At 39.0% G+C, this 27599-nt stretch overlaps 1 protein-coding gene across 3 annotated transcripts in view; it reads right to left on the reverse strand.

The window, feature by feature from the left end:
- LanB1 (laminin subunit beta-1) overlaps positions 1–27599 on the reverse strand; it is a 584100-nt gene that overhangs the window by 78727 nt on the left and 477774 nt on the right. For all 3 annotated transcript variants that reach the window (XM_067141389.2, XM_067141390.2, XM_067141391.2), the window contains exons 24-25: positions 25555–25746; positions 1213–1393 (exon numbers count right to left, since the gene is read on the reverse strand). In XM_067141389.2, coding sequence (XP_066997490.2) covers positions 1213–1393; positions 25555–25746 — 373 coding nt within the window. The remainder of the gene's footprint in view (positions 1–1212; positions 1394–25554; positions 25747–27599) is intronic.

Consider the following 27599-nt stretch of genomic DNA (forward strand, 5'->3'; position numbering starts at 1 on the left):
AATAATTTAGGTAAGTTGAGTGTTGTGATTAAAATGCTGTAACATTTGAAAAATGATCGTATTTTTTTGTCACGTAAAGCAGTGTCATAAATCCGGCTGGTGCATAGTTGTTGAATTGTGTCCTGATGTTACGAACAGTTGTATGTGAACATTCTTACTTGTAGAATTGATTAATAGCCTTTGGGAGGGATATTGTCTGTAATTAAATAAAAGAGAAGTTAAAATTAGTATTTTGAAGCACGCGTAATGATAAGAAACTTCAGTAGTTGATATGTCAATTGAGAGATAACTTACTTGCCCAGGTAGTGCTAAGTAGTACTGACTGTTCTGGCATCTCCTGCCTGACTAACATTTCTACTCCTGGTGTTATACTTGTGCAGTAAAGGAGGGGTGGGGTGTAGAGGGGGGGAGGGGTTACGTTGATCTTTTTTAAGTGCCTGTGTTGTTACTCGAGGGACGTTATCAGGGATAGTGTGGTTAGACCTGATGTTTGGTTTGGTGGATGAAACATTTGGGTGAGGGGATTTAAAGAGATACGGGATTTTATTCTGGTGTGAATTCATGATGTGTATCAATTTGGGTGTTAATTCGTATAAAGGATATTTATTTTCAGTGACCTCATTTAAATTATGATTGTTATTATAGGTCAGGGTGACTATCCATAGGGGGGTTCACTGTATGTGGTTATGGTGATCAACCTCCTATTTCTTATCAAGATACAGTACTATATTTATAGAATCTTCTCCAATCATTACACAAGGAATAATCAGACTGGAAAGTGAGAACATCAGAAGAAGTAGCAACTGAACAAGAAAAGTACTATAAAGAAACAAATTCTCAGAGAATGGCAAAAATAAATAACAACCAGTCTTCTCAAGTGGTGCGTGTCCTTTCCTCTGCATTCACTGTTCCTTCTTCCAGTTTGATATACTGAATACATTATTACAGCCTTGTATTATATATTATACACAACAATTAGACATTAAATAATTATACTAAAACACTTCCTATCAGAAGTGGAGCTCTCTTCTAAGGGTTCAGTTCATTGACATGATCAATATGAAAGTCTATTGACTTTCTACACAGTTGGACCAAGTTTAATTCCCAACTCTGCCAAAAACAAGCAGCAGCAAGAACTACTTTAAAGTTACACTAATCAGTTCTTACCTAAGTAGGTAAAATATTGTCATCAGGTAGGTTATGAAAACATACCTTAATCCATCTACACGTCTAGTCATAGACTCCAGATCATGCATGCTAACTGTGGTATTGTCGAGCATCTGCTTTACATCATTCAATTTCTTCTCCATGCTTTCAAACTGGTATGTGTAAGCTCCTGTGGCCCCTGTCTGTTTGATGTTAGAGGCAGCATGAATTACTCTCTCTGTCTCACCTGAAAGAGAAACATCACATCAGTTATTACTGAGATAAAACACTCAAAAATCGTAAGTACTAGATTCCAGTTGAATAGTGCAGATAATCATGCACAAACTGTCACCATTCGTGTTACATGGAATCAACTGCAAAAAATCTACTTCAAGTGAATGTCTGAATTCAAATTCACAGCTTAATGAAACCAGTAAGAAAAGAGTTCTGAAGTTCCCTTCACCACCACCACCACCACCACCACCACCACCAACAATGCCAGTTGTTTATGTCCTTATTAAATTGTCCTAGAAATATCACCACCATATTTGCTCACCTTATATGGAAACAATTCATATTCCTCTACCATGAACATTTGTAAAATATTGTCATGCATCTATGGGATTTCTAGTTTGCACCTTATTAATTCCAAAAATGAATTTAAACCACATAAGTTGGTTTAAGTTATCAGACTTGTATTTCTAGAATACGCAAATACAGTAATTTCTAATGTAGATCTAAAAACACAACTACTGATGTTGTTCGTATTTATTTGTGGATTCCTGGACCTGGTAAATAAAAAAGAATGCCAAAAAATAGAGGAAAGTTTTCTTCTAGAAAGGAGAGAGACTGTCACCACATCTCCACGTCTGTAGTGGGAACATCTCAGAATAGCTTGCAAATACATTTTGCAAAAGTCTCATAACATCAATTTCTTTTCTTCACATTTTTTAGTAAATATCAGAGCTTTAAATTACACATTAAGTATACACATACTGCGTACTAGAAGCAATTGATTTTTGTAATAAAAGTACTTCTTGGTAGATACTTACATTTTGTGTATGTGTATACTAGACTGGAACAAGTAAAGTCATTTGGATACTTGGGAAGTTTGTTGACATGGAATGGAAGCTGTACAGAAGAAATAAGAAGCAGAATATATATGGGAAAAGAAGCCTTCGGAAAGGTGAGAGGGCTTGCGACATCTAATTCAATCCCTGTTGATTTAAGAAAGAGATTCGCAAGTGTTTTGTGTGGAGTGAAGTGGAGTGTAGTGTCGTATGGAGCTGAAACATGCACATTAAGAAAGAAAGAAACAAAGTATTTGGAAAGTTCTGAAATATGGTTGTGGAGAAGAATGGAAAAAGTGAAGTGGACAGCTAAAATGAGAAATGATGAAGTGCTAAGAAAAGTAGGAGAGAAGAGACACCTGATGAAAATGATAAGGAAGAGGAAATTATCCTGGTTGGGTCACATACTACATAGAAAATGTCTTCAACAGAGGGTGATGGAGGGAAAAATAGATGGAAGAAAAGTAAGAGGAAGAAGAAGGTTTGGAATGTTAACAGATGTCAAACAAGGGAGAAGCTATGAACAACTGAAGCAAGATGCTCAGGACAGAGAATCATGGAGGCAGTTCAGTTGATACCTGTCTCAAGACAGATTCACAGAAGAAGAAATACTAGACTCTGGTTGGAAAGACAGAATGGTGTAGAAATGAAACTGGATTACGACAGTGGTATGTGCTGTCAACTCTTGTGTTTCTAATGGTTATGGAAAAAATTGTAATGGAAACAAAGGAAGCATATGGGAATAGGGAGATGAAGTTATTACTTTTTTTTTTTTTTTTTTTTTTACAATTGGCTTAACGTCGCACCAACACAGATAGGTATTAGGGCGACGATTTGATAGGAAAGGGCTAGGAGTTGGAAGGAAGCGGCCGTGGCCTTAATTAAGTTACAACTCCAGAATTTGCCTGGTCTGAAAATGGGAAACAAAAGAGAACCATCTTCAGGGCTGCCGACAGTGGGGCTCGAACCCAGTATCTCCCGGATGCAAGCTCATAGCTGCGCGCCCCTAACTGCAGGGCCAACTCGCCCGGTATTATTACTATTTGCAGTATTGTGGTCTGGGGAATGAACAGCAAAAAGTACAAGAACAACTTGATCCACTGAACAACAGAATTGAAAAGTACGGTATGAAAATCAGTGCCAAAAAAAGCAAGACCGTGGTGATATTGAGAAAGATAAGGGAAAGGCATTGTAAAAATTGGTGGTCAAAGCCTTGAAATTGTTCACAGGAGTGAATTAATTTAAGAATACAGGGCTGGACATGGAGATTAAAGAGAGAGTACAACAGGCCGATTCATTCTACCAGAGTATAAGAAATCTTGTCTGGAGTAAAGAAGTACCAAGGAGATGTAAAGAGATAGTGTACAAAATGTATTATGCACGCATACCAATTAATCACCACTGATCTGCATTTAGGACAGTTGCCCAGGTGGCAGATTCCCTATCTGTTGTTTACCTAGACAATTCTTAATTAATTGCAAAGAATTTGGAAAAGTAATACACATCTCCCTTGGTAAATTACTCCAATCCCTGACTCCTCTTCGTATAAACGAGCATTTGCCCCAATTTGTCCTCTTGAATTCCAATTTTATCTTCATATTGTGATCTTCCCTATTTTTAACCTGTTCAGTGCCGAGTTAACAGTTGGCTGCTTAGTACCTCAGTGCTAAGTTTGCAATCGGGAGATAGTGGGTTCGAACCTCACTGTCGGCAGCCCTGAAAATGGTTTCCCGTGGTTTCCCATTTTCACACCAGGCAAATGCTGGGGCTGTACCTTAATTAAGGCCATGGCCACTTCCTTCCAATTCCTAGACCTTTCCTATCCCACTGTCGCCATAAGACCTATCTGTGTCGGTGCAACGTAAAACAAATTGCAAAAATAAAAATAAAAGTGCTGAGTTTTTCTTTCGTAAGAAACTTTTTTGTAAAAGCCTTAATTTTTAACATATCAGTGGGGTGACTAACTTAAAATGTTTATAAATGTTGGTTCTTTACAAATCTAAATGCAAATGGAAAATCCTACACTTATGTTTAATATTATTTTGAGAGAAAACAAAATTACACTTTCTGTGCCCATGCGTACATAATCTTTATACAAAGTAAATAGCCCAAAATAAAATTATTTCTTGAAATCTGTAGGTAACTAATACATGTAACTCCTTACAAGTACATAAGTTGATATTTTAAAGTACTTTCTAAACCTGGAATGTAGTGACAGCTCAATGTTTTCCACCAGTTGTTTGTGATACTGCTTTTTTTCATCAACAACCAGCTGCACCAACACCACTGGCAGAATAATTTTAAAAAAATCGATGATTTTGGGGTTATCATCGAACACTGCTTGGCTCCCAGAGTCTGTCACTGGCGGGGAAAAGTCATCCATCCAACACGAAAATAGTGATGAAATAGCTTTTAAACTCACAGTGTTTTTTTCCTTCACATAGGAGGTGGCTCTGTTTCTTTCTCGCAATATATTTAGCAGTCTCTGTATCACTCTCACTTTCAAAATCGCACAACAATTCATTAAAATAATCATCTTTAACATCACTTTCCGCTGTGGTTAATAACCGAAAGATTCTTTGATCCAAAATAACATCGCTGCGAGAGCAACTAGCTTGTTGTTTCACCATGCCTGTTTACATCACAGATGAGCTCCACAGACGTCTACAAAAAGCTCTGTAAGTTACTTCCCAAAGCTATAAACTGTAATCAATTAGTTCTACATAATGCCCAACAGATAGCAGAACATGCCAGAGATCGAACCGGCACTCGAGAGTGAACCTGGAAACTAAAAAAATTGAAGTTCTCGTGCACCATCTATTGACGGGCGTAGCAGTGGTGGACAGGGAGCATCAGTTCGTCTATAGGCAGGCGTAGTACTTATCGGGTTAAAAACACCACTCAGAACATACCACTTCTTCAAGCAGCTCATCTCCTTTCTCAGAGGTCAACGAGGTGCTACTTAGTAGTGTTAAGTGCTACGTGATGGTATGCCCTCTAACGTGTCTGACTAAACCTGCACACCGAAAGCTGATACGGCTTCTTATAGAAGTTTGAAAACATGGACAGACAGGTGGACTGAGCAATTGTGAAAGGGGTCTCACCCCAGGACTTTCTACTGCTATTGGTGCAGCAAGTGCTTCGAGGCTGGGTACGGCGAGCCCCAGGATCTCTGGGTTCGCCTGAAGGCCACTCAAGCCTCATCTCCGTAAAGACACTCGCAAGTGCTCTAGGGCTTTCTGGGTATGTAAACCCGACAAGAACAATCCCTGGTTGTGTTCTATAAGACGCATGATATGTCATTCATTGCTACCACTACGAGCACTACAGCATCTCACTCACTACCCAGCTCCACGCTTACTACTCCAGCGCACTCTTGGGGTTTCTCTTGTCCTAACACGGACTTTCAGATACTATCACAGCCATGCCATGTCTTACCACCACCAGCAACTCAGCGCACTTCTTTATCAAGGAATCCACCAGGCTGAGTGGCTCAGACGGTTAAGGCGCTGGCCTTCTGACTCCAACTTGGCAACTCAATCCTGGCTCAGTCCAGTGGTATTTGAAGGTGGTCAAATATGTCAGCCTCGTGTCGGTAGATTTACTGGCACATAAAAGAACTCCTCCAGGACTAAATTCTGGCACCTTGGAGTCTCCAAACACCATAAAAGTAGTAAGTTTGACGTAAACCAAATAACATTATTATTATCAAAGATTCTACTAAAACAATTGAACTCCAACACCTCCGAAGATGACATCGCAAGGGAAAGGGCCGCTGATGTCACCGCCACAGCTGAAAGCAACGTCCAGGAATCATATGCCATGGATACCAACCTTCCGCCTCCAAAATCAATTCGCCATCGAATTTCCACCTATCTCCCACACCCGTCACCCCATCACAAACTCCCGTACCCTACAAAAACCTCCCACCGGCACCCATAGCTACCTTCTGCTAAACCCCACCCTGGAATTCCGCATCCCCCATAATATTTTCAATACCATCATTAGATTTAATTTACATAGACACGAAATAGTCGATGTGTGCCCCACTGCTAATGCGGTAATAATCAAGGTAAACAGGGAGGACACCACGTACCGGCTTACCCACTCATTAGGAGCTACTCCGTTAGGTTCTTCTCACTCCTTAAACCTCTTTCCTCCCCAACCATCAAAACACCACCTCCTCCCCCATGTCACAGCATTTTTAGCTGCGTTATTCAAGTCATGGGGCCCGATATCCCTGAGGAAGCTAACGTCGAGGAACTGAATGCGGAGGGCGTTGCAGTTCAGAAAGCCTTCCGCATCAAGAACGCCAGTAGGCCCAACTTCATTGCGCGGATCCTCCTCCTTACAACTGAGGATGTCGACAGGGTCCTGAACAGTGGAGTCTCCATCTTCCGCCACCACCATTGAGTGGAAACCTCCCAAGCCCCAGCTCCCTAACCCTATAGATGTGAAAGATGCGTGGTCTATAACCAACACACCACCATGCACTGTGCACCACCGGCCATGTGATGTCGTTGTCGCCTCCCCCCCCACAAATGTAACACCTGCAGGGAATCCCATCCCACTTATTCCCACCAATTTAAGTCACACACACACCCTCCCGAGAACCGTCCTGAAATGGTCGCACCTGTCCGCACCGTTGACACCGCCACCCAATCAACCCGCTTCCTCTTCCCATTCCCAACCCTTGAGGACATTATCCGATTCATTACCATCTCCCTCATTAACATCCAACCATATCACCGCCCCTTAGTCCTTGCACAACTTCAAGCCACCACTAACCAAACCCTCAACTTGCACTTCCTGACATCCCACTCCAGCCTCAACACCTATTTCAACTTCACTCCACCTTGAGACATTGGTTTGATTATGGCCCTAGTCCCTACCAGAAACCGGCCTCCTATTCCCATCTCGCTCATCTTCCTAAACATCCAAATCCTTTTGCTCCAAGCATCTCCAAGCTCTCACAACCCAATATCCCTTCCACGTCCTCCTAAACGAAACCATGCTCCGCCTTCATCATTTTTCCCATCTCCCTGGTTTTACCTTTCACCGTGCTGAGCACCGCAATGACATAGGCCATGGGGGCTCAGCCATTGCCTTTCACTCATTCCTTCCTACCCACAACCACACTCCTCCACACCCCCTCTTCTTTCCTGAATCCGTTACTATCACTGTTTACTTCCGGTCCCGTATCCTCCACCTCACCACCATTTACCATCAGTCACACATTCCACTTCCCTCAGACTACTTCGCTTATCTTTCCAACACTTTCCCTCATTTCCTACTCCTAGCAGAGCTCAACCTTACATTCTAATCCAGCCGAGAACTGAATGACCTCCAATCTCTACTCAGCGACAGAAATTGTTCCATTCCTGGCCACACCTGCCCCATCTCCAACACCACCCCAGATGCCATCATAGCGCACAACTCCCTCATCCATCTCATCAAGGTCCAACTCCTTCCCAGTATTGGAAGCGACCACCTTCCTGTCTTCCTCCAGATTCCTTCCACCAACCCCCACCCTCATCCCCCACCACCAGTCCTCATCCCTGACCTTTCCAAAGCAGATTGGTCCTCCTACCGTACCCAATTATCCCAAGCCCTAGAAAATTCTCCACTCCCTCTCTCTGACCAACATTCCGTCGACAACCTTAACACTTTCATCCTTTCTGTCATTTCCTCTTTCTCCGCATCCAGTACGCCAACCACTCTATGCTCAACCTCCTTGCCCAGGCTCCCACCTCACTTTGTCCACCTATAGAAGCTCTCTCCGTCCTATCTGCAAGAATTCACGTCCTCCCGTGATCCTTATTTCCTACACCTACACCGCCAGACCCTCTGCAACAATCTAGCAACCCACATCTGCCACTCCTGGGCCCAAACCACCCTTAATTCCCTACACATCCATCCCACCAAATTCTGGAAAAAACTTAACAGCCTCCTAGGTGCCAAGTCCACACCCTGCTACCTGATCGTCCATCATGGCATCGCTTCAGCCACAACCATGGAAACACTGGAGATATTTGCCCAACACTTTTGTAGCCACTTCAACACCCATGGCAATTATGTAGAACTTGTGTTTTTATAGGTTAGAAATCTAGGAAGCTCTGACTGTCATGGGCAGTAAAGGATGTATATAAACTCTAAGAAAAAGGGACTGGTAAAATGGAAGCATGTGTGTGTAATTGTGCCTCAAGTTAAGAAAATTGGAATCTGTAAGTAAGTACAATAAACATGTGCAAAATCATAGTTTAATCAGTGCTTTCTTGTAATGTGTATTCAATTTTCCATACTGTAATAATAACCAACTGCATACCTCCCAACTTAAAAAACTAAAAGTCAGGAGATTGTGATATAAAAATCAGGAGAAATCAGGAGATGCAATTGGTCAAAACTGCTTATGCTACATGTCTTATGCAATATAGGAGTACTATGGTACATATTATAACATTAATTATCCCAAAACCGACTGTTGTATGATGTAAGATCTCTATTCCCTAACAGGAAGTATGTGAAAGAGATGATGGTCCTCTGATAAGCCTTCTGAAAATAGTATGAGCTCATGCTCCAAACGTGTGAACCAGTCATGCACTTAGATGCCATTACTCAGCAAATGCATAGATTATTACATTGCATGACGCGCTCGCATGATTATGCAAAGCGCAATGTTATTTTTATCAAGTAATAAATTAAAATTCATCAGAATTGTCACCAAATGGCTCCTAAAATCTCTAGAAAAGTCACTAGTTGCTATTTTGAAGTTCTTTCACTGAATTACTGAAAATGAATCCAACTCTAGGGACTGTTCCCTAGAATTGACTACACTGATGTGAAGAAACACGAACATAGCACTCGAGAACGAGAGATTGACAATCGATATACAGGTTTCAACAAACATCGCATATTTGTGGGCATTTCTCGTATTAATAAACGTCAGTATTTCATTTGAAAGCGGCCAATGAGCAAAGGACTTCCAGCCACTGGTGTACAAAGCAGAAATGGCAGGATTTGAAAACAAATGTTTGAAGTTCACCAAAAAATAAACTAAAATCAAGAGAAATAATAGAATAATCGGGAGGCGGGAAAAACTGTTGAAAATCGGGAGTCTCCCACCTAAATCAGGAAAGTTGGCAGGTATGCAACTCTCTTACATAATGGCGACCACGACAGGAAAAACTGAAGAAAGAAAGATTGCAAGTGAGACGCATGTTTACGCAGGCTATCAGCCAAGTGAAACAAAATCTACAGGAAAATACCGTACATCAAGTGGAATTGGAGTCGTCGTTCAACGTATTGGAATATACGGCAAATCATCTCTTCAAACTGGATGCAGAAATCCGTGAATCTCTGTTACGTGAGAGCAAAGCAGAAGAGGAAGCCTAACAGAATGACTACGATAATGCAGAAACCTACAGAGATGAGTGTATTATCATCAAAACAAGGTATGAAAATGTTATTCAAGTTCATTCTGTAGCTGCAGACCAGGTCTACGAGATAAGTAGTGCCATAGTACAGTCACCTAACAGAAATTTCCGTCTCCCCAAACTGGAGCTTATGAAATGCGACGGAAATCTAAAGAACTGGCTTGGATTTTGGGGTCAGTTTAATAAAATTAATGCTGACAAATCTTTAGACGACGATGATAAATTTCAGTATTTTTTGCAATCAATGGTACCAGGTTCAAAAGCTAGGGAGCTGGTGGAAAGTTTCCCACCATCAGGTGCCAATTATCGTCATGCTATGGAACAGTTAAAATCTTGCTTTGCAAAGGATGAACTCCTTATTGAAATTTATGTACGTGAGCTTTTGTCCCTTTTTCTAAAACAAGCTAATAGGGGAGAAAGTATGACACTGAGCACTTTACATGATAAACCGGAAACTTAGCTGCGAGCTTTGGAAACCTTAGGAGTTTCCTGGGAGAAAAATGCTGCCATGTTATACCCTTCAATGGAATCTTCATTGCCACAAGATGTAATGTAAGCCTGGGAAGGAGTACGAAACAACAGGAGTGAAGCAGACGAGCAGGATATTCTACCTAGCCTACCGGCATTTTTGAGGTTAAAAGTTGAAAGTGAAGAATGCTTTGCACTCGCCAGATCTGGTTTCAGCTTAAGTTTTGATGCTAAGAGTTCTGCATCAAAAGTAGACAAAGTACCATCTGTTGCATGTATTTTAGCAAGTGAGAGTAAATGTTCTACTAAAGATGCATGTTTATGGTGTGATAAATCATCACATACTTCTGTAGAATGTTTTAATGCCAAGAAGTTAACGGTAGAAGCCAAGAAGAATTTGCTAAAGCAAAAGGAAAGATGTTAGGTTACTTGTGTCTTAAAGCATGGCACAATGCTAAGAAATGTAAATGTTTCATGAAATGTTTGATCTGTGTCATGTTACAATAATGTGTCCACAGTTGTGTACAGAAGTAAGACAAGTGTCCAACAATACCCCCAGGGATTCACAAACCAATGGAATAGACAGTTTACTATCTCAGCAGAGAGGACAGACATTGCTACAGACACTTATCATAACTATAGTCTCTGGTAGGACGACACACTTGGCAAGGGTTCTTCTAGATTCTGCCTCACAGAGATCATACATTGTAGATCACATACCCAGAGAACTCAATCTAAAATGTTTAGGGGAAGAGACATTAAGTCATAACCTCTTTGGTGGAGGCGAGTTGAGGGAGCAGGAACATAAGGTCTATGATATCAAATTACGTAGCTTAGACCAGAAATTACAATGTTCAATGACTGTGTTGGATCAAAGTGTCATTTTCTTCCACGACTGAAAAATCGGAAAATATTTCCTCAGTTGAAAGTAGCGAATATCACACTCGCTGATCAAAGTCACAATGCACCAGACATTGAAGTCCTATTAGGAGCAGATGTCCTCAGTAAAGTTTGGACTGGCAATACCATGAAAACTGATGATGATGACAATATGGCAAATGAGTCATGGTTAGGACGGACCATCATGGGATGCAGGAAGAATATAAAAAGTGGACAAGTAGTTGTGCTCACTAATGAGAATTTCAGTTTATGGGATCTGTGGGAACTAGACGTCGTAGTAATTCAAGACCAAGCAGAGCTGAAATCGAAGGCACGAAAAAAGAAGAGATTTCAAAATTGTTGCAGCTGAAGACAACAGATATGAAGTCTGCTTACCATGGAAGGGACGACATCCTGAGTTACCAGATAATCAGACAACGGCTGAGAAAAGACTACTGTCGGTGACGAAACATCCTTCCAGAATTGATAAGCTTAATGAATATCATAAAGTTTCTGAAAATTGGTTGAAGGATGGTATCACTGAAATGGTTACAGATGCAGAAGATTGCAGGTCAGGATATTTTCTCCCACACCATGCAGTGATAAAGGAATCTAGTGAGATGACAAAGATATGCCCAGTATTCAATGCGTCTTCTCGAGATACTCGAGGCAACTTGCTGAATTCTTGCTTGGAAACAGGACCAAATTTAATAGATTTGATTCTTAATCTACCACTTCAGTTTAGAAAGAATGCAATTGGAGTTATTGCAGACATAGCCAAAACATTTTTACAGATAAGCATAGCACACGAGGTTCGACAGTTTTTGAAATTTCGCTGGTGGAAAAGCTGTGACTCGCGAGAAGTGATAACATTAAGACATTGTAGGGTGGTATTCAGGGTTGCACCAAGTCCTTTCTTGCTAAGTGCTACTCTGCGCCATCACTTGGAACAGGCACCAGAGGAAGTAAAGGAAACAGCTGAAAAACTGAAGAAATCATTTGACATTGATAATTGTGTTACAAGTGTTGATTCTGAGCAGGAGTTGAGAAAATTCACCAAAGAAGCAAATGAACTGACATCCATTGCAAAATTTCAGCCCCGATGATGGACTAACACACAACTTCACAAGGACACAGAAAAGAATGGAAGCAATACAGGACCATTGCTGGGACTACTATGGGAAACTAACGTGGATGAAATTTTCTGTGATCTCGATACTATAGGACTCACCAGTAACCGAATTACAAAATGTAAGCTGCTGTCTATTGCTTAGAAAGTCTTCGAACCTCTCGGTTTTGCTAGTCCAATGATGTTAGTGCCAAAAATGCTCCTACAGGAAACTTGGAGATTAAATACCACTTGGGATGGAGAACTGCTGAAAGAGATATTGGGCAAATTTCTGCCATGGCTGAGAAATGTACATTGGCTTGGGAAATGTTGGGTAAAACGAAGATTAGCACAAGTCACAATGAAACCAGAAACAGCCTACATGTTTTCAGTGATGCCAGTAAGAAAACATACGCTGGGTTGATATATCTTCATTTCTACTCAATACACTGGTTTAGGTAATCAAATTATACCATAGAAACACCAGCTTCATCACTCACATCCTTTAACTATGAGCTGTTATCAACAACTGACCCCCCCCCCCCTACACACACACACACACACACACACACAGCAGTTCAAAAAACAAAGCTAACCAAGATAAACCACTTGACTCAATTTACCTCAGTTGCCAACACATATCCTTAATGTTGTTTTCTTATAACTATTCCAAGATATATATACATACATGGCATCTTATTTTTATTTCTATGAGAAAATATCAACACTCCAACACTCCCCCCCTTCTTTCAAAAAAAAAAAACTACACTTCAACCAATTATCCCTTCACCGCAATCCTATAAGCTTATACAAACTCTTAAGCTTGCTGCTTGATAAATTCTTTGTGAACAAGTTTGCAGCATTTCTCTCTGATGCTACATATACAAACTCAATGAACCCCTTTTCTACTAGTTCTCTACATACATGGTACATGATGTCAATATGTTTTGACCTTTCACTCACATTATCGTTCTTACTCAATTTAATTGCTGCTGCATTGTCAGCAAAAACTCTACAAGGTATATCCATAAACCTTTCCAGCCCTAGCTCTGATAGGAAATCTTTCATCCAAGTTACTTCTCGAGACACCTCTGCCATTGCCATGTATTCAGCATCCATGGTAGATCTAGCAACAACTCTGTTTCTTACTATACTATGATACTGCTCCCCCTGCCACTGTGGTTGCATACCCACTCACTGATCTTCTTGACTCAGTATCTACTCCCCAATCTGCCTCACAGAACACTTGTACTGACTCCTCTCAATTTCTGAAACACAATTTAAAATCTCTAGTACCACATAGATATCTCATGATATGCTTCACCTCTTTCCAATCTCTAATCTTAGGTTTTTGACAATTTTGCCTACCTTTACTTATCGCAAATGCAATGTCAGGTCTAGTATTATTTGACAAATAAAGCAAACTTCCTACTGCACTGCGATAGATGGTACAATCAAATTCCTGCTCCTCATTTTCAGCTGCTGAATACCCGCTTAGTAAAAAAAGTCTTACCGGTACTCGGTTTACAGTCACTCGTGGAAAAATCAGCAAGTAATTTGTCAATGTACAAACTTTGACTCAACATAACCCCTTCTTTTGTTTGTTCTATTTTTATTGACAGTAAGTTTGTTGCTTTCCCTAGATCTTTAATCTCTAACTCATCTGTCAACCTTCTTTTAACAAACTTAACCTCTTCTCTGTCACCTATTACAATTATGTCATCAACATACAAGCCAATAATACAACATTCCTTTACATACACACATGGTTCTTTGACAAATCTCTTAAAATTTAGTCTTCTAATTATAGCATCAACACAAGCATTCCAGTCCTTACTTGAATTAGGTAATCCATAGATGCTTTTCTTCAATTTACTTACATGGTTTTGGACATATTTTTCTACGAACAATTCTGGTTGTTCCATGTACACAGTACAAATGATTTCACTATTTAAGTAAGCACTAGTTACATCTAGATGTTCTACAGTCCAACCTTTACGTACTGCAATACCTATTAACAATCTCATTGTTTTCCTCTTTATAACAGGACTAAATGTTTCATCATAACTATGGTTCATCTGCCTCTTAAAACCTTGGGCATTTCTGAATGTTACCCTCAATGTCATATTTCAATGAAAACACCCACTTAGAACCAATTATCTTGATATTATTCAGCCTTTGTACAATTTCCCAAACATCCTTCTTTCTCATCTCATTGATGTCCATTTCCATCCAGTTGTAAGACTCTTGGCTTGACATAGCCTCCTGAACTGTTGTAGGTTTGACTACATTCCCATGTCGAGAGAGAGAGAGAGAGAGAGAGAGAGAGAGAGATGCCTGCAGACTCAACGACCGGAGAGGAACAACTAGAGGTTGAGTCTATAGCGATACACGAGTATATATATACATGGCATCTTATTTTTATGAGGAAATAACAACATTACAAAACGCTGCCTGTGCTTTCTTGTGTACAGAACATGATGGGAAAGACAACTGTGCATCTCGCACAGGCCAAAGCAAGAGTGGCACCTTTAAAGGTCCGCTGTCTAGTATTGTGAAATTCCTTTTTGTTACTCTCTTCTCATCCATTCTAAATAAATGCCCATACAATTTAAGTCTCCGTTTTCTCATGGACTCAGTTAGCCTTTCATTGTCATGGTAAAGTTTTTCCCTTCCTCGCAACCTATACTGTCCATCCACAATCTTTGGACCCATTATTTTGCGAAGAATCTTTCTTTTGAATTTCTCAGCTTCTCTCAGTCCTGCTTTCCCTGTCATTTGGAGGCATTTACTAGCATACAGACATTCCGTTTTAATCACTGTATTGTAGTGCCTTAGTTTAGCTCATCTGGAGATGGTTTTTTTCCTTGTATATGTCCTATGAAAAGCCACAGCCATCTTCTCCTGTCTGGTGTTGTTTGCTTCTCTTTCATTAGTTTTCAACTGCACTATTTCCCCCAAGTACTTAAAGCTATCAACTCTTTCTATTTTACCGTGTTCTGTCTTCAGGTACCGAGGGGCTATTTTGATGTTAATGTTAATAATAAGAAGAAAAAGAATAATGATATACAGTGCACTCCCAATAATTCGCGTGCGGATTATTCACTTTATGGATTCGCGGATCTCGGAGAGTTATTTTTTAAAGTATTAATTCTTACACCCACTAATCATCACACTGAGTAAAATTATCTCAGCCTAGTTTAAAAGAATTTTAATGTGATGCGTGGAGACGAAATCATGAGGAGACTGGACTTCGTTTCTCTACCACGTACCAGTAGGCCTATATGCACACTGCTGCCAGAATACTGCAAACTTGGAAACATTCGAACATGTTGCTGCGCATGGCACAGCACAGATTACCATAATCTTGGAAGCAGAGACAATGAAAGAGGAATGCACTTGGAATTTACCCTCCCTATCCTGTTTCAGAGTCATAGCACCATTCACTAGAAGATGACTACATACTTCATAGTCCTCACATCTAAGATATGTACTCTAATATACCCACCTCCAATACAATAAAGATTATTAGGAAGAATTTTTCAGAACACAGAGGCCCAAGCATGACAGAAGTTGAAGAGTTCATTACGGTGTTAAAATTTACATTAGAAAATAATTATTTCACCTCTAATGACAAAATATATAAACAAAATAAAGGGTTGGCAATAGGTTCCCCGGCATCAGGTATTTTGGAGATCATTTATATGGATTACTTGGAAAATAGTAAAATAGCAGATAAAATAAAAGGTTTGATTATATGGCTGAGAAATGTGGATGATGTATTTGTTATTGTGGATGAATGGAAACTAGTTCCAGGTAAACTATTAAAATTTGTTAATGATGTAGATAATGATATTAAATTTGCAAAGGTTAGAAATTAGATATAAAGAGCATGTAAATGCAGTTAAGCATAGGAGATTCTTGGCAAATTATATGCAAAATAAATTTACAGACATAGAGAAAGATCTGAAGATACTACACACAGTAATGAAAGGAAGACTTATGGATATTTTGGGAAGAATATGGATCTATTTGGCCCAAAAAGTTGTAGGGAACTAAATTTAAATGAGCCGATGAACGAGAAGTACGTACTGTATAAATTAGCAGATAAATACATAAGGAAGAAGAGAAGAAAGCAAGAAAGAAAGAAAGAAAGAACAATTAATGTAGCCAAAGTCTTGACCCAATCCCCCTTTTAACACAAATTATGTAACTAGTAGCAATAACTTTCCCGCCGCACGCTTGCTTCCCAGCAGTCAATTGGCAGCAAAGGTGCTGGTACCCGACAAGTTTTTATCTGTTTGGCAAACATTTGAACCATTATAATAATAATTTTATGTGGCTACTTCTAGCCGAGTGCAGCCCTTGTAAGGCAGACCCTCCGATGAGGGTGGGTGCCATGTGTAGGTAACTGCGTGTTACTGTGGTCAAGGATAGTGTTATGTGTGGTGTGTGAGTTGCAGGGATGTTGGGGACAGTACAAACACCCAGCCCCCAAGCCATTGGAATTAACCAAAGAAGGTTAAAATCCCCAACCCGGCCAGGAATCGAACCCGGGACCCTCTGAACCGAAGGCCAGTATGCTGACCATTCAGCCAACGAGTCGGACATTTCAACCATTAAGTGAGTAAAATATTCACTAATAGGATCAATAGAATAGAATCAAATCATCTTTTCATTTTATCGTAAGATGATTCTAATTTTGATTTGTTTTCTTGTTTTAAAGGAGAAGGATACGTCTATCTGGCTTGCATGATCTCCTAACTGATAAAGGTCAAGGAATTGTTGGTTTTTTCAAGTACTTGACAAGCAGCTTTCTCAGTAAGTTTCTAGTAGCATTTGAATTTTGAATATTTAATTTTTTTCAGTAGTAAGATTCTTGAATTAAGTTTTTTCTGTTCTTTATGTGTTTTAGAACCAGGCAAAGATTGCAAAGGACCATGAAGTAATTAATGACTGAGAGGGTCAACAGTATGAGCTGCTAATACTCATCTTTTGATACATTAATTTAGAATTTTAATACAGATGCAGACCCTTAAGAAAAACAATTTTTACTATGTGTTTTTGGTTTGTAACAATATTCTGAGATCAGAATTACAGGTGTATATTTTATAAAGTGACATATTTAATGTTTTTCTTAAATCATATAACTAAGAACTATTCAACATTTATTATAAATTTCTATAATTATTTTAATGTGTTAAGTACACATTAACAATTGCTTTTTTTATGATGTAACAAGTCCGAGAGAATATTGGTGATTAACATGCCGCTGAAGAAAAGAACATTCTAAGTTCTTGAAAAATGTGTGGCCATTAGTAACATAAAACACTGTTAATAGCACTGACAAGGTGGAACCTCATATTTAAAGATGTTTCGATAAATGAATGTGTAATTAATTTTGAGTCAATACGGACCTAATATAATTGACCACTATGGTTTAAAGGTTTAAAGGTGACGAGAATCTAATTGTGATGGGAGACTGGAATGCAGTGGTAGGCCAAGGAAGAGAAGGTAATACAGTACGAGAATTCGGATTGTGACAAAGGAACGAAAGAGGAAGTCGGCTGGTTGAATTCTGCACTGATCATAATTTAGTCCTTGCCAATACTTGGTTCAAACACCACAAACGACGGCTGTATACGTGGATGAGACCTGGAGACACAGGAAGGTATCAAATAGACTTCATTATGATTAGGAAGAGATTCAGAAACCAGGTGTTGGATTGCAAAACTTTCCCAGGAGCAGACGTGGACTCTGACCACAACTTGTTGGTCATGAAATGCCATCTGAAGCTGAAGAAATTGAAGAAAGGAAAGAATGCAAAAAGATGGGATCTAGACAAGTTGAAAGAAAGAAAGAAAGAAAGAAAGAAAGAAAGAAAGAAAGAAAGAAAGAAAAGAGTGTGAGGGATTGTTTCAAGGAACATGTTGCACAAGGACTAAATGAAAAGGCTGAAGGAAACACAATAGAGAAAGAGTGGATAGTCATGAAAAATGAAGTCAGTAGGGCTGCTGAAGAAATGTTAGGAAGGAAGAAAAGATCAACTAAGAATCAGTGGATAACTCAGGAGATACTAGACCTGATTGTTGAACGATGAAAATACAAGAATGCTAGAAATGAACAGGGCAGAAAAGAATACATGCAATTAAAGAATGAAGTGGATGGAAAGTGCAAGGTAGCTAAGGAAGAATGGCTGAAGGAGTAGTGCAAGGATGTCGAAGGTTGTATGGTCCTATGAAAGGTAGATGCTGCATACAGGAAAATCAAGGAAACCTTTGGAGAAAGGAAATCTAGGTGTATGAATATTAAGAGCTCAGATGGAAAGCCACTTCTAGGGTAAGAAGACAAAGCAGAAAGATGGCAGGAACATATCCAACAGTTGTATCAAGGTAAAGATGTAGATAATTTGGTTCTCGAACAAGAAGAGGCTGTTAATGCTGATGAAATGGGAGACCCAATTTTGAGATCAGAGTTTGACAGAGCTGTGAGCGACCTAAATAGGAACAAGGCACCTGGAATTGATGACATTCACCTCTGAATTACCGACTGCCTTAGGAGAAACCAGCATGGCAAGGTTATTTCATTTAGTGTGCAAGATGTATGAGACAGGAGAAGTCCCATCCAGTTTTCGGCAGAATGTTGTTATACCTATTCCCAAGAAAGCCAGTGCTGACAGGTGTGAAAACTACCGCACCATTAGTTTAGTTTCTCATGCCTGCAAAATTATAACATGTATTATTTACAGAAGAATAGAAAAACAAGTTGAAGCTGAGTTGGGAGGAGATCAATTTGGCTTCAGAAGAAATGTAGGAACATGTGAAGCAATCCTGACTTTACATCTGATCTTAGAGGTATGTATAGACAAGAAAAGGTTCCACCTTATCAATACAATTTTATTATTGTAAGAATTAGCTTACAAGACTGGTTTTGACTTTTAAACAGTCATCATTGGCTGTACATGAATACCTTTACATTTGTGTCAAGCATTAATTGTTATGCCCTTTTCTAAAAGGAGATGCCATAGGGAAGCATCATGTCTAAGTGTCCAAATTGGGCATGTTGAATGTAAAATGGTTATACATTATAATTCAGGTACATAGGTATAGAGCTAAATCATTTCATAGAAATTAATGTATGCATCTTGCATGTATATGTTCTTGTTAGAGCCCAATGTTGTAAATAGTTTTAGTGCTTACATTCGTAGGCAATGCTGTAGCTCTCTTAGGAAGTCTTATTGTATGTTTAAATGTCTTCACTTGTGTGTGTGGTGAAAAGCTTCTACTGTTAACAAAAGCGTTTACAGGAAATTATGGGCCACAAGAAGCTGCGAGAAAATGTTTAGATCCTGTGACAATATTTCAATTATTTTCTTACATGTGAATTATGAGTATGATAGTGGAACAGCCAAATATCTATGCAAATAATGTTAATGAAATCTGGGCTTAAACATTCCAATACATATATATATTTTTTTAATGGAATGATTTCTAATTTTCTCGTATTTCAAACCACCAATGCAGGGTGCAAACATGAACTTTTACAATGTTGTGTGATCTGATAATCTTAGCGAACTTAGTTCACAAAAGTTTGATAAGTGAATCAAGGATAATAGACTGTGAATAACTGCTGCACATGTATATTCAGAAAACTAATATTAAAGTAAGAATAAAGAATTTAGTTAACAAATTTGTATCAGAGGAATTACTGTTCCTTGAAGACGGTTTTCCGTTGTTTCTCATTTTCACACCAGGCAAATGCTGGGGCTGTACCTTAATAAAGGCCACGGCCGCTTCCTTCCCATTCCTAGGCCTTTCCTGTACCATCGTCACCATTAGACCTATCTGTGTCGGTGTGACGTATAACAAATAGCAACAACAACAAAAAAAATTACAGTTCTGGTTTATAATTTATTTCAAAATGCCCATATTTTGATTAATCATTTTCGGGTCATATTTTGTCATTTTTACGTCATATTTTGTCAATTTTGAAGTCATATTTCCTCATTTTTGAGGTCATATTTGCTTGCTTATTTGGGCTATTTTTAGGTCTTAAACATCCGAGTAATAATAATAATAATAATAATAATAATAATAATAATGGCATGTGGCCTCTGGAGAGGCCTGGTGTAGATCTTTCGAGTTGATGCCTGATAGGCGACCAGCACCACTATGAAAATGCGGCCCTACCCATGATGAATTCTAATGGTGAAGACGGCAGACACACCAAGCCCCTTGAACCATCGGATAAAGAGGAAGGTTTAAATCACCCATCCTACCGGGACCCCATGGATCGAAGGCCAGCACGCTACCAATTTAGCCACGGAACTGGACATGCTCATACTATACATCATGGCATCAAAAATTTCAATCACGATACACGCGATGAAAATAAAACGCATTACTTTTATGCAGTTTCTTTTCAATTTTCTTTACATCTCATAATAATTGAAAACCTTTAATGCCAGTTCTCTTATTGCGAACTAGCAAGATACCCATGCTTCGCTACGGTATTATACTGAAATTTATAATTGAATGCTTATTGTTTTTATATAATCTGCTGAAATTCGCGATCTGACTCATTTTCTGTGAGAATCCGCCAAAATTCGTGATCTGACTCGTTTTCTAATAGATTACGGCAAGTTTCCTCCCATTTTTGAATCTTTCTTTCCAGCAATCGATTTCGTACTTCCCGGGCTAGATCCGGGTATTTCACCCGGTCAGTTGGGTCCCTAAATCTTTGCCATCTTTTCCTATAAGAATTTTTAATATGAGTCAAATCCTTAAGGAGATCGGGCGTGATGTCGTCTTGGGTGCCTTGGAGGTACTGAACCCACGGCCAGACTGCATTCTTAGTCATTACCCGGCCAGGACCCGTTTCCAGCGCGGTCCGCACATTTGACGATGGTCCAGAACATTATTATTATTATTATTTTTTTTTTTGCTAGGGGCTTTACGTCGCACCGACACAGATAGGTCTTATGGCGACGATGGGATAGGAAAGGCCTAGGAGTTGGAAGGAAGCGGCCGTGGCCTTAATTAAGGTACAGCCCCAGCATTTGCCTGGTGTGAAAATGGGAAACCACGGAAAACCATCTTCAGGGCTGCCGATAGTGGGATTCGAACCTACTATCTCCCGGATCCAAGCTCACAGCCGCGCGCCTCTACACGCATGGCCAACTCGCCCGGTCTTATTATTCTTATTATTATTATTATTATTATTATTATTATTATTATTATTATTAGGGTGGGTGATAACAGTTGGATTTAGGTTATTATAATAATAATAATAATAGATGCTCTGGACCCCACAGCAAGATGCAAGACTGCTACTTGGTGGTAAATTACATCTGCTGTTATTGTCATTGTTGACAATGTGACCAGCACCATTGTTGCATGTAGGCAAGTGTGCGGGATTTCTGGTAATACGAATGACATACTTTCATGCATTATTGACCTTATTATAGACGTGAACAATTGGACGGACAATCTCATTCCTATCGTTTATTTTAAATGTGTTTAAACTTTTATTTATAGGCCAGGAGAATCTACTGTAATCTAAGAACGTTCTCCGAAGGAAAAGATGGCTCTTGAAAACGAACCCAGGAAAGATTAAAAATGATCGGTTTATGATTAGAATAAGTACATCGAAAATCTACAGCCTGTTTCCAGTCATTCGACAGGGTCAGGAATGGAAATAATAAAGCCCCCATCTAGCGGCGACAATAGGAACTGTGCCGGCTGCCAAAGCCAGTCACACTCCTCTGGGGCAATGATTAATGAATGACAAATGAAATGAAATGATACTGGACAGTGTTTCTGGAATGAATGATGACAAGGAAAACCGGAGTATCCGGAGAAAAACCTGTCCCGCCTCCGTTTTGTCCAGCACGAATGTCGCATGGAGTGATCGGGATTTGAACCATGGAACCCAGCAGTGAGAGGCCGGGGCGCTGGTGCCTGAGCAACGGAGGCTCCTTATAAGTACATTATGAACAGTAAAATCAATTAGTCTCACCTCCTTTTACAACTCACTGCCGTTAAGTTTATCACCCCCCCCCCTGCCAAAAAAATTAAAAGAAGGTGTGTTTCTTTATGTTTAAAGGAGATTCCAAACACCAATGTTCATGTATATTACCTTCAGTTTAGAGATATAAGTATCCCCATAAAATAATTCACTTTTTTTTTTTCACTTCCTTTCACCCCCCCCCCCCCCCCTCAAGTGAATTTTCCGGCAAAAAAGAGACTTGTTTCTTTAATAATAAGGGATCTTCTAAATACCAATTATCACGACTCTAACTTCTTCGGTTTTTGATTTATTTGTCCTCATGAAAGGAATTCAACTCCTTTTCACTCCCGCCCCTCAAGATGATTTCCCCCCCAAAACGGGGTTTTCTTTGTTTTTAAGGGCGATTCAAATACTAATTTTCATGTCTGTAAAACTTTAGTTTTTATTAGATGTAAGTATTCTCATACAATTAAGTCATTTATTTTTCAATTCTTTCACCCTCTCACCCCCCCCCCCCCCCTGCCGCTCATTGGATTTTCCGAGAATACGTGTTTCTTTACTTTTAAAGCAGATACCAAATATCAAATTTCATGTCTGTAACATCTTCATTTCTGAGATATCAGTAGCCTAATTAAAAGAATTCAACACCATTTTCAGTCATTTTAACCCCCCCCCCCCCCCCACTACGCCCAACTGGTATTTCCGAAAACTAAAAATACATGTTTCTTTATTTTTAACAGAGATAAAAAATACCATTTTTCACTTCTATAACATGTTAAGTTTTATGAGATATACTGTATAAATTATCATTTTAAAGTTTCCTAAAACCGAAAGCATGGTACTAGTCCAAATAAGAAAGTGCCACAAGTCCATTGTAAAAGAAGCTAGATAAAATGGCCTTATATCCAAAGTAAAAGTACCATAATGAAAATTACGAAGTGCGAGAGTATGAGAGATAAAATTAAAAAACACAAGTTATGAGTGTCTGGAGGAGAACACATATTAGAGGATATACACTAAAATCTTACATCCCCAGCTGGGTCGGGGGGATTTTAATCGCCTCTAATTAATTCTTCTGGCCAGGGAATTGGGTGTTTGTGTTTGTCCCCACACTTTCCTCTTCATATTCAGACAACATACCACACAACCAACCACCACAGAAACACACAATAATGATTACATCCCTCCATACAGGGCTGGCGTCAGGAAGGGCATCCTGCCATAAAACAGGGCCAAATCCACACGTGCGACGCAGTTCGCACCTGCGACCCCACAAATGTTGGAAAAGCAGTAGGAAAAGAAGAACACTACAATCTTACATCACGGGGGAAGGGGCGTTACATATTTCAACTGTCAATCCTCATCAGAACTAGGGAATTAATTCTAATATTATTCATAACAAAATTTCATCATCAAATTATCCATATATATATATATAAAATAAGAGTTTTGTCTGCACACTGCTCAGAATTTTAAAAGGATGGTATTTATGTATCAGTCGTGCCCACAGTAACAAGGAAATGCACTTTTTTACTTTTCTGTAATTTCTGTCTGTCTGTCTGTCTGTCTGTCTGTCTATCTGTCTGTCTGTCTGCCTGCCTGCCTGTATGTACACGCATCACGAGGAAACGGCTGAAGAGAGTTTAATGGAAATCGGTATACAAAGTCGGGTAATAAGTCGCTACAATCTAGGCCATAAATAATTTTATTCACGCTGACTGAAATGGTAGCTTAGGGGAAGGCCTAAAATTTAATTCTCAAATATTTAAGTTATTAGTGGACATATCTTAATGAAGATCGATATACAAAGTCGGGGAATAAGTCGCTATAATCTAGGCCATAAATAATTTTACTCACGCTGAGTGAAATGGTAGTTTTCTGGGAAGGCCTAAAATTTAATTCTTAAATATTTGTTATTAATAGTCGTATCTTAACGAAAATTGGTAGGGGAAGTCGAGGAATATGTCGCTACAATCTAGGTCATACATAACTGTATTCACGCTGAGAAAAATTATAGTTTAGGGGAAGGCCTACAATGGAATTGTCAAATATTTATGTTATTAGTGGTCCTATCTTAATGAAAATCGGTATACAAAGTCGAGGAATAAGTTGCTATAATCTAGGCTATAAATAATTTTATTCACGCTGAATGAAATGGTAGTTTAGGGGTAGGCCTAAAATTTAATTCCCAAATAATTGTGTTATTAGTGGTCGTATCGATAAAGACTACATAACATTTTAGTTATGTAGTATTATATTTCCGATCATGTATATATTATACATTGTTACCATAGCAGCTATGATCATAGATATTCATGAATTTGGATTTTTGTTACTAAGTCCTTATCAGCACAGAGTCACGAGAAAATGGGTAAAGAGGATTTAATGAAAGTCGGTATGTAAAGTCGGAGAATAAGGAATTAGAGTCTACGTTATAAATAATTTTATAAGATGCCCTAATATCACAGAGTTGAAAGAAAACTAAATGTGAAGGCTTACTATATAGAAAGGTCATAAAATTGATCAACAATAACATTACATTGACCACTGTTTGTTGTGATGTGCTTTGTTTTCTGTTGCCACTCATCTCCGATAGATAGGGTTACTGCTGCATACCAAGTTGGTTGTTTTTTTTTTTTTTTCTTCTCCTTGCCAGGTGTGAAAATGGGAACCCACGGAATAACATTTTCAGTGCTGCGAAGAGTGGGGTTCGAATCCACTATCTCCTGGATGCAAGCTCACAGCTGCGCGCCCCTAACCACACGGCCAACTGGCCCAGTCGCACGAGTATAACAGTCTGCCTAAATATTGGAGAGAAGTAGCTGTGGAATTGGGTAACTTTCTTCTTTAACATGCCGTTCCTCTGTTTCATAAATTTACTGATACTACTGGCACGTAACACGCTGGTTCATCATAGCATTTGAGCTATCAGTCCCTACCCTGAGGCACTGATTGGAATGAGAAGTGTGCATATTTAACGGAATATTGGCAGAGGAGTGTTTATGGCTGCCTGCGGCCTGGTCATTCCAGCTCTGGAACTTTGGACTGTTAGATCGGCACCGTAGTACTGTTCGTTAAAAGTGAGAAAATGTGTAGTTTTTCATTTGATCGAGTATTTTATGTGATAACATTGCTTTTAATCGCTACATTCCTACTGACGTTTTTGTAATGACCTATGTTGACTTTGGTTAGGAAAACCACAAATCAGTCTTTCTGAGAATCCCGTAGCGAAGCACGGGTACATCAGCTAGTTATTTATAATAATCTACACTGTATTTAGAATTAAAGCCTTGTTAGATTCTATGAACCTTTGAAACTATTTCAGCAATTAAATATTGGTAACTCAATCAGGCAAGCATACTGAAAGCTAAACAACGTTCAATGACAAGGAAAAATGCATTACTGTATATATGGAGAAAAATAGAACCATATTTTGTCTTACCTTCAAGATCATTGAGGATTTTGTCCCAGTTGTCAAAACACTCCCCACACGCATCACAATAAGGTGACTCTCCAAGGTAGCCACGAGCACACTCATCACACTTATCGCCACCAATACCTTCCACACAAACACACTTTCCAGTTGTCCGGTCACACTGAAGCATTGCCGAGCCATCAGGGTTACATTCACAAGCTGAAATTACAATAGGAAAATTAAATTATAATGTACAAGAAATTATCATGATAATGTAAAACAATTATTCAAACCTACAGGTCGATAATAATTTGAAGGAAAAAGTCAGTCGTTGGACACGCTTGAGAATAGTCTGCTGTTGAGAGAGCTCTTGTCTTATCATAGTGATAAAGTAGTTATACCATACTAAAATTTGATTGAGAGAGAGAGAGATATCCATTTAGGCGGACTAATGAATGCGTTAGAAAACACCTACATATTTCTGGATCAATTTTTTAACAGTAATCAGAATTTGAATGACACGATCGAGAACTTTAAAAAAAACCACTTTGCGATCAAATCCCACATTTCCTCCAGTTATTGGGGATAAACAGAAATATATTTCAAACAGTAAACAAACCCCTACCTCCAATCGTCTCGTCCACTAACAAGTATGCCTCCCCGACTGCCGCAGTCCCACCCCTCCCCTGTTCATTCTCCTCTGTGCATTGTAAAACAAAGATACAACATAAGACAAACAGCAATAGCCAGTAAGACAGGGCACATCACCTAAAGAGAGTTAGCTGCACGAGAGGAAGTTAGGGGGTGAGTCAGACCAATCTATCTTCCAATTAATATCTATTTCTGAATTCATACATTTTCTTCATTTAGTTTTTTCTTCTTTTAGACTTCTAATAACACTACTGTATGTGCTACACATTTCATTCTACAATGACAAATAAGGTCCAAGTTTTCATCAGAGATAACCGTGAGAAGACCCCTCTTCCATACAACAAAAGCAACCTTATTCCAGTGATCCTTAAACTTTGCAAGATTTTTTTAAAGAAGACATGTGTCAAGCTACCAACATTTTTTTAAAAATTGGCGCACATATTGCCAGACTCTTTTATATAAAATGTAGATTTTTAAAACAAAAATGATGAAAAGCATGTGTACTGTTTTTATAATTTGTATTGTAATTAAATTATTGTGGTTTTATTTGAGACAAGGGCAACAAAAATTGTTTAACCCATCAGCGCCGACCTCTATACGTAGTACAGACCCTCTTTTCTTCCCCTGCCGCCAACCTCTATACGTGGTATAGATCCATACATGGTTTCGCATTTATGGCTATAGCGCCAAGAGTTTTGGAGTTATGGATATGCAAACTTTAGTTTCCAAGAAGAAATTTTGAGGTTTATCAATGTTGTAAAATAAGAATTGAAGATCGTTATAATGTAGTTGTTTTTGCAAGGATAAATATTTGTCAAGTAACTCTGAGCACTAATCTGTTTTTTTTATTTGAATTTTTTAAGTTTGTTTGCTTCATTCTTTCCCACAGAATAAAATATAGAAATGATGATCTGAGAAGTTTGTCTTTTTGCATGATGTTCTTTGCTCTATTTGTACATTGACAGTGCGGTTTATTTATTATATTTGTCTTCATTTCTTTGCTTGTAATATTTTCATAACTTTCCACAAGCACTCTGTGTAGGCATCAGTTAGTGCTGCTTTCTGTCATACAATACGAGAACCAGTTGTGCATGGTATATATCTCATTTGAAAGATGATGTCTCGACCTTTTATCTGAAATATGTATCGAGTTGGTTTGTTTCGTCATAAATGTTATTCCCCTCATTCAGTTTCGTCCTGCTGCTTTCGGTCTCACTGCAGCTTCATCAGTCCGTGTGACGCGCCACGCTCAATGGCTACCTCCAGCCGTGGTTTGACGGACAGCAACATGCTTGAAATATTGTATAATTCAGATGAGAGTTTAATCAGTAGTAGTAATGACAGTATTAGCAGCAGTGACAATGAAATAGATGATGTGGCTGTGGTGGATGCAGTGGTAAATGATGAGAGTGAGGATAAGG

Source organism: Anabrus simplex, chromosome 2 (genome assembly GCF_040414725.1).
Source record: "Anabrus simplex isolate iqAnaSimp1 chromosome 2, ASM4041472v1, whole genome shotgun sequence".
NCBI classification, from domain to species: Eukaryota; Metazoa; Arthropoda; class Insecta; order Orthoptera; family Tettigoniidae; genus Anabrus; species Anabrus simplex.